Source organism: Aulonocara stuartgranti, assembly GCF_965226115.1.
Source record: "Aulonocara stuartgranti genome assembly, chromosome: 6".
NCBI classification, from domain to species: domain Eukaryota; kingdom Metazoa; phylum Chordata; class Actinopteri; order Cichliformes; family Cichlidae; genus Aulonocara; species Aulonocara stuartgranti.
Window position 1 is genome coordinate 39,806,370 of NC_138944.1, and position 8,532 is coordinate 39,814,901.

The window sequence follows — 8,532 nt, forward strand, 5'->3', positions numbered from 1 at the left end:
CTCTGACCTCTGCCTAAGGCCCAAAGCAACAAATACTGAATTACTTAAATGCTTAACCAAATTACACCATTTTTAGTTCTTAAATGAGTGGCTTTTTTTCTACACGAGTCGTCATGATATAACCGAGGCCATGTGTCCAGGAATGCCAGTCAATGAAATATTTCACATAACTAGAAATCTTTTATTCTAAGCCAATACAAAAAAGGACAGCTATCGATTAAGTATTTATATATAACACATTTTGACGTGCTAAAAGAAAACATGCACATTTAACAATTAAATAATATAACTATCTGAGAATATACTCCAAACATTCAAGTTACATTTTGCTGTTTCTTTATTAAGTTTATTTTCAGTGATAGTTTGATTTAGTTGAATTTAGACACTGCTTAAAAAGTGGGAAAATGTTAAGAACTAAAGCAGTACATCACAACAAAAAATATGAACTATTAGTACTAATTCAGGACACATTCTGATCATGGAGTGCTAGAAAAGACCAGTGAAACACAAGGTTCTCCTAACAGGGCAAGTCAAAGTGTGTGTTGTGACAATGGCTTGTGGCTGTGTCTGAAGTTACTTCCTCAAGCATGAAATTTGTGTTACTGTTATGCTTTCTAGTAAGTAAAATAAAGTCGTTATCTTAAATGTATGGTAATGAAATCACATAATGCAATCATTCACATCTGTCACAGCCATGACACAAAAATGATAGAAAACTAGAAAAAATAGTGAGTTTCAAGGGATGAAACAAGACAGCTCAAGCTTGAAAGTCCTATAATAAAGAAACATTAACCTTTCACAATTTGGTCAGATTTCTCTCTCAGAGAAAGAACACATGATGACATTTAAAATATCAGTCCTCTGCCTCCTGCTCCTTAGTGTCAGCAGCATGTTCACTGTCTTCTGAGTAATTCTCGTGATCGTCTGAGTATTGGTAACTTTCATCAGAATAATGGCAATCATCCCCAAGACAATCCTTCTCTGTGTGGTGACTGTCTTGGTAATTAGACGAGACCTCGTCGCTTTCCTCGTCTGCTCTTCCTCCCTCCTTCTCGGCTGGATCATCCACATCATCATCCAGGAAGACTTTCCTATAGTGAACTGGTTCATAACCCAGGTCTGCTTCCTCAAGGTCACTAATTATTAAAAGAACATAATGAGTAGTGTACCGACTACTTATTAACAGATAGAATACTGAGTTTAGTAAGTTTGTAAGCGTCACAGATTTACCTCTGCTTGCTCTCGCTGGATGGAGACAATTTGGGTGAAGATCCTAATTTGCCTGCTTTACTGCTGATAAACTCCTCTGTCACGTCACATCCATGCAGGGTGTTGGTGTAGTGTTTATCTGCAGCCTGTTTGGCATTCCTCTGTTACAGCAGGACAAATTCAAACTATTAGAATAATTAAAGATGTACTGTAAAGAAGGAATATGTTCTACTTAAAGAACATATTCCATTTAATTACTTAAGAAGTAGTAAAGAAAGTAATATAAGTTAATGGCAGTCACAATTTTTATAAATATCATAAAATCATGATAAATTATGATATTTATGATATAACTCGGTAATAAGCAATAGTCATATGAACAAAAAATATATGATCATGAAAATATGGTGATGGAATAGGATGATGAACAGGTTGTTTGAGATAGAAATTCAAACTGTGGAATAATTCATATTTTTGTGCTGCTGTCATTTTAAACAAAAAGTTTACTTTTTTGACAAGAAATGCCACCTTGGCAGGACCCTGTTTTTGGGTACTTGTGTATGTGTGTGTGTTAAAATGTGTTAAACCAGGCCGGGTTTAACCTGATTGCTGTGAAACAGCTGTTTCACCCTCATTCAACCCCAGCGACTTTGAGTGACCAGAAGTTCTCGCCTGCCTGACTTTCACCTACCGGAAATAGCCCCCTGACTGTAACCCCTAGCCATGATCTTGAACTTCTCCCAGACCCATCAATAAAGTCATTTCAGAGAGGCAGGCTCTCGCTTCAGCCACTAAGAGACTGTGGGACAGTTTTGATCTGAATTTATGGCCTTCTGACGAGTTAAGTACGCAGAGTTTTTGAAATCAACCAAGACAGCTTTGCAGACTTTGCAGAAATACACAAGTCCTTACCAGCTGCTCCACAACTCAGTCTTGCTGGTCCCCTCACCACATTCAGGCGTATTCCCACTTACAACATTGCTCTTTCAGATTTTTTTTAATAAAATGCCAAAGAGCCATTTTTAACCTCCAGTAAAGAAGACTTTGCATTCATTTGGTCCCCAAATAAGGGTCCAATGTGGCATTTTTGGTCAAAAAAGTAAACCTTTTGGTTTAAAATGATAGCAGCACAAAAATATAAATTATTCCACAGGTTGAATTTCTATCCTAACCTCCTAAGACCCGAACTCTTCCACGGCATGCATTTTTGATTTCTCTTTGATATTTGGGCTGATTGGGACCCAATGAATGTAAAAACAAAGAATGACCAGATTTTTTTTTTTACCTGATTTTTGTTTCTAAGAAAAATGAGAACCACATATGAGGATATTTGTTTAAAATTTCGATAGAACAGTAGCAGTATAATGTCCTCGTAAGTGGATATCAGGCCCTTGTAGAGCAAAATTGAGTATTTTGGTCTAAATAACCCAAAATGTGATGTCCATATATGTGGACGCAGGTCCTAGGAGGTTAAACAGCTTATTCATCATCCTATTCCATCACCATATTTTCATGATCATACATTTTTTGTTCATATGATTATTGATTATTACCGAGTTATGAAATATTATAATTTTATTATAGTCATAAAAATGATGACTGCCATTAATTTTTATTACTTCTTTTATTACTTCCTAACTCATAAATCGTGGACGTAATTCACTGATTTGACATAGGGTACCAAAACCAGCAAAGAGAGGGGGAGAGAGAGAGAAAGTATCATAGTGATTGTCATAGTGTGATATTATTTTGTTGTTGGATACAATGTTTGTGTAATTATCAGTAGAATGAAGGAGTGAGGAGAATAGAGGGAGGGAGAGAGAGATAGAGAGCGAGAGGACACACGGATTGTACAAGAGTGTGATAAGATAAGATAAGATAAGATAAGATAAGATAAGATAAGATAAGATAAGATAAGATAAGATAAGATAAGATAAGATAAGATAAGATAAAGACTTCATTTATTCAAAGGGAAATTCTTTTGTGAAGTTAGCTGGAAAAACAATAGTTATATTTCACCAAAAAGTTGAAATGCATTTAATGGATGCATTGTGTGCTTTCCAGCAAGAAAAGATTTCTGCTAACATTTTACACATGAATATTTACTGCTTGGCTTCTTTGTAATTGTTCTTTCATCAAATTTAAAGCTATTTCGTTCTAATTTCCCTCACATTTTTAAATCTTTAGAGGCACATATATATCGTCATGATAAAACCCAAATGGTGTAGTAAAAGATGAAAGACAGCAGGTTTGTCATGCAGGTGATGATGTGATATGATGTGGCTATGTAGTGGTTACACAATCACCTGTGCAACTTGCTCCAACAACAGTGGCCTTCCCTTCACTCTCTCCTGCATTTCTTTGATCTCCTGCTTGTATTCCTTCCTGCGCTGAAGATCCTGTTTCCTATAAACATAAGAGTGCAGTGGATCATCTTTCTCATTAAAGAACATGGAAAAAGAAAAAAAGTGCATTTCCTTACTTTAAGACAAATATAAAACTCAACTTGAATGTACTGCATGGCCATAGGAACTTGCAACCAAGCGTTTCTTGCAAAAACCTGCTCAGCAAAGCTTAGAGTGAAAGTAGCGCTGTTTTCAGCATACCTGAACTCTTTGAGCTTGTTTGGATGGGTCTGTGAAAGAGCTAGGTGGGGGTCATTGGCCTGGGCACGTTTCAGAACTAGCCCCTGCAGCCTCTTCTCCCTTTGCATCTGCCTTTCCCTCCACCGCTCCTCCTCCTCCTCAGCCTTCTTCCTCTGCTGCAGCACCTTCCTATTCAGGTAGAAAATTTGGTCATGGATGTAGGAATGTTTACAGGTAGTGCAGGTAATTAAGCTTATGGGTGCAAAAACAAGCTATATAAGTGTATTTGGTTATAAGGGTTGCAGGGGAAGCTGGGAGGAGGCCTTCTTTTTAATCACGGAAGACAGCTGGTGAGGACTTTGTCTAAATGGGACAATTCACTGTCTCTACTAAAATGATGGAAGTTTTTGGTGCCCTAAGGTGGTACCTCACGGCCTCATGGCGCTTTTTTGTGGCATCTGTGACTTTGGCAGGGAGGACCTCCAGGCTACCTGAGAGGGATGAACAGAGGCTTGAGTTTGGCGTCCAGGTTGGCCCAGGGCTGATGTATGGCCAGCGCAGTGTTCGAGGGCTACTCTGCTCCTTCTCGATATCAGTCAGGATCCGTTCCCGGTGTGAGGAAATCTGTGATGTCCTCAGCTCAAATGGTTCACACGCAGTCGCAGGCTTTATCTCTTTTCGTTTCTCCAGATGCTTCTGGAAGCGCCTATAACTGGCATTGAAATCTGGTACCTCTTTGTTTATCTGCGGCCTGTGTGAAAAGCCATCATCCCCCCCGACTCCAGCTTTGACATCTTTGCGATTCTTCCGTTCACTGAGCCGTCGTTTGAGCATGCTCGGAGGCATGGAAGCATTGTGAAGCATCTCCTCAGCCCTCATCTGTATCTTGATAGACCGATACAGCTGCTCCTCTTTCATCTGCTCCCCTGATGCTGCTATGTAGACAGACTTTGGCACAGGCTTGGCCTTGAAGGGTTTCACTTTCTCCTGATCAGATGGTTGCAGGTGACGTAGTTGTCTCTGCTCCTTCTTCAGCCGCTCCCGCTCCAGGAAGCTGAATGGCTTCTGTATGGTCCGGAGATGCTGCTCTTCTCGCTCTCGCATGGCTCGCCGTCGTTCCTCGTTGCGCTCTTGTAGCTCATCATAAAGTGGCAGGTGAATGTGTGCAGGTACGGGGCTGGCACGGAACTTCCTCTGACACTCTGTCAGTTCTTCCAGTTGCCGTCGCAGCTCTATGTTTTCCAGTTCAATCTCTGAGCGTGTCTTTATGCCTCGCTTTCGCTGCTCAGCCTCACGTAGTGTCATCTGGAAAGGTTTTGGGACAGTTACTCTATCTTTCCGGTGCTCCCGCTCTCTATCTTTATTCCTCTGTTTCTTGTGCCCTGTTCTCTTTTGTGGTTTATTTTGGTCACTTGTTAGACTGCGCAGCGAAGCAGAGGACAGGTGGGCATGATAGGGGGACAGCTTAAAGTCCTTCCACATATTCTTGATGTGCTCTTTGGGGGAAAACAGTATGCCTTTTTCAACATTGTTGCTGGCAGTTTGATCTTCATCTGAGGAGTCTGAATGCCCAGAGACCCATCTGAGTTCAACAGCAGAGTGAGACTTCCTCAAATGACAGTGTGAAGCTGTAGCAGTAGCATGAACCCACGGCAGTCTAAAAAAAAAAAAATAGAAGAAGCAAAAACAAACTTGAACAAAAGTCATCAATAATAATACCAATTATTCAATTTATTAGTTTTGTTTAAGAAAATGCTGTGAAAAATGTCATTCACAATTTCTCAAAGCTTATTTTGTCCAGTCAGCAGCCCAGAATCTAAACAAATAAATTCCAACTATAGAAAAGCCTCATAAAATTCTTAAAATTGTCAAAAGTGTCAATATCACAGGTTTATTGTTGGATACAAAAGTTGTGTGCTTTTCTCTAATCAGAAAAGGACTATGGTCACAGGTTCACATTTGCATAGCTTCACTATATGTTTTATGGGGTTTTTGTCTGTTTAGTGTTGTTCCAAAAATTCTTTACATACAGAAAGACAATGAACAAGTGTTTAGTTCCTTACATAATATTGAACAAAATCCACCCACCTCTGCCTTCCATCCATCACTGTCATATCTAATGGCTCCATGGACTTGAGCTGCAGCTTTTGGCGATACATGCTCTCCAGCTCTGCCATGGTGTGCAGGTGGGCCTTCTTCAGTTCCTCCAGCTTGCTGTAGTACTCCTCATTGGAGAAGAAGATTTGACTGAGGTCGAGGCGATCTCCTGCTGCTCTATAATTGTTTATCATGAAAGGGCCTCCTGTCCCAGCGTAGTCCTCATCACAGTAATCAGAGCCTGAGTCCTCATACTCCATCTGAAATAGTCACAACAATCTCATACTGCAATCAGCAGCCATTTTATATCTAAATATAATAAGTGACCAAAATACACTGCACTTATACACTGCCCTGCGACAGACTGGTGACCTGTCCAGGGTGTACCACGCCTCTCGCCCTATGGCAACATGGATAGGCTCCAGCCTCCCTGCAACCTTGCATAGGTGGAGGAAGATGGATGGATATGCTGTTCCAGTGTTGGATGCTTATGTTAAATATGATCAAAGTTAATAATGAGTCATAATAACAATAAAGAGGTCAGGTAATGTACAAGTAACCTCTGTGAGCCACATGAGATGTTTCCATTCTCGTTTTGTTTTTGGCTCTGTGTGTCAGTGATAGGGGATATCCTTATCTCACCAACACTTTTACTGTGGGTTCAGATGCTTCTTCCAGCTGCTGTTTATCTCTTCAATTTGCAAACGGCAGCAAATCATGAGAAGGTTTGCTGGCTTATTAGGGAGAGGAGCTAAAACAGCTTGTTTCAGACAGAGGATGGACTGAGGGGCTGTATCAAGTCCCAGTATAAGATGAATAGGTAATATCTGAGTGTGAATCATGCAAAGCTATTCTAGAAGAGTCCAAGAGGCAAAATACAGAGGTGGAAATGACCAGAATAGGTCATCATTAGATAACTTTTTGAACAATATATGTTTGGATTCAGTATATTAAATGTTGCATGGAATAAATATACGAATTGTGAAGCTGTCACGTTCATCCATTTCATGTTCCTACATCTTCAAACATAATGGCTTAACCACCACTCATTGAGCACTCCTCCAGGACTAAGCCTATTATGCTGTCACAGCAGCGACACTGACCATATGTTGAGGCACGACAGGCAGACACACAATTTACATCAGGTGTCTGCCTTCACAACTTTTTACTAAATTATCAAGATCCTTGATGGAAGAACAGCAGAAGATGAGTGATTTTAGGATTATACACTAAATGTGACATCTGATAATGTGGCTGAGATGGAAGTCCACAAATAGTATGCTAAACAAATTAAACAGATCAAATCCCTTCCACCACACAGGCTGACCTTAAACTGTCAACGGCCTGTTGGAACCAGATCAGAAACAGTGTGTGGCTTACTTCACAAAGTAAAGTCTGGATAATAATGGAGAAAAAAAACTTTAAATACAAATAGCCGATTCTACTCTGTTCAGACAGACAGTTTAAACTTAATATTTAAAATACAATGTCTCAAATTGTAATATGTCAAAGATCCCAGTAACAATAAATGTAAAGGTCTGTATAGAATGACCGGGGGTCTATCTATGTTAAATTACTATTACTAAATTATTATTATTATTAAAAATAAATTTTAACAATTGTCGGAACAATAAATTACTTTTTTTGCAGGATTAAAGTATTTACAGTGACTTAGTCTGCAATTTTTTCTCCAGCATGTAAGTAATGCACTTTCTGTGTGGATTTTCCTCCACCATTGAGGAAAAGGAAACATCTAAATTAACTATCTGTAAATTAACCAGAAAGCTACGGTTCATGTCAGTAAAAGGGGGCTGGCAGGCTGATTATTAGGGGATTTTTAAACAAAAGGCAGGTGTTGTAATTGATAATCTGTACACAACAATTAAAACTCAGTAAAAATTACCTCTTTCTCGTAATCCCGGTTGTCGACGTGACCTGTAACCATGCACGGCAGGACTCTCTCGCGTTCATACGAAGCTAACGGCGCTTTGGTGTGCGGGTCTACCGGCGTTTTCAAACATGAAGTAACCAAAACGTTTTTCCGGTGAGCATTTGCCATGTTTTTGTAAATGTTGCTTTTTATTTATTTATTTTAAGTTGCGTCACAAAATCACTTGTAGTAAGAGTACTCAGTCGAGATAACAAGCTCGCTCTCTATCCACATGCAGGTAGCAAGTGAAGTCCTTAGCAACAGAGAAGCTTGGTTGGGAGGGAAGTGACGGAGAGTGGCAGGAAATGAAAAGCCTTGGGCTCCATACAAATTAAAAGCACCAGAATTTGTGAAACGAATAGTTGAACAAAAAAAATAATGTTGCAATTGCCTTAATGTATTGATTAATACTATGACATAAGTTATGGATGTGGAAAAATTAATCCTCCAGAAGTACCCTTACTCACAAAATTGCAGTACCCCAAAATAAATTTTAAGTCTAAAGATATGGTTAAATCTTAAGTACTTTGCATCTGTGATGCAGATTACTTATACAAATTAGCTAGAACAATACATGATTATTTTTGAGACTTATGTTCTTGTCTGCTTTGCGTGATGGATATTTAAAAATAATTCCTTTTATTTGATTCAGTGGTGAAATTTAGCAGTTATTGTTATTCTTAACTGTAATCTTCAGTGTGCAAGTTTGCT

At 39.2% G+C, this 8,532-nt stretch overlaps 1 protein-coding gene across 1 annotated transcript; it reads right to left on the reverse strand.

The window, feature by feature from the left end:
* Positions 1 to 167: 167 nt before the first annotated feature.
* Positions 168 to 8,395, reverse strand: fam161a (FAM161 centrosomal protein A). The gene is made up of 7 exons (XM_082537014.1): positions 7,795 to 8,395; positions 5,883 to 6,151; positions 4,222 to 5,451; positions 3,816 to 3,983; positions 3,516 to 3,615; positions 1,231 to 1,370; positions 168 to 1,136 (listed from the first exon to the last, which is right to left on the reverse strand). The coding sequence occupies exons 1-7, from the start codon at positions 7,948 to 7,950 to the stop codon at positions 854 to 856; spliced, it is 2,346 nt and encodes a 781-aa protein (XP_082393140.1). The 5' UTR covers positions 7,951 to 8,395; the 3' UTR covers positions 168 to 853.
* Between the last annotated feature and the right edge of the window lie 137 nt (positions 8,396 to 8,532).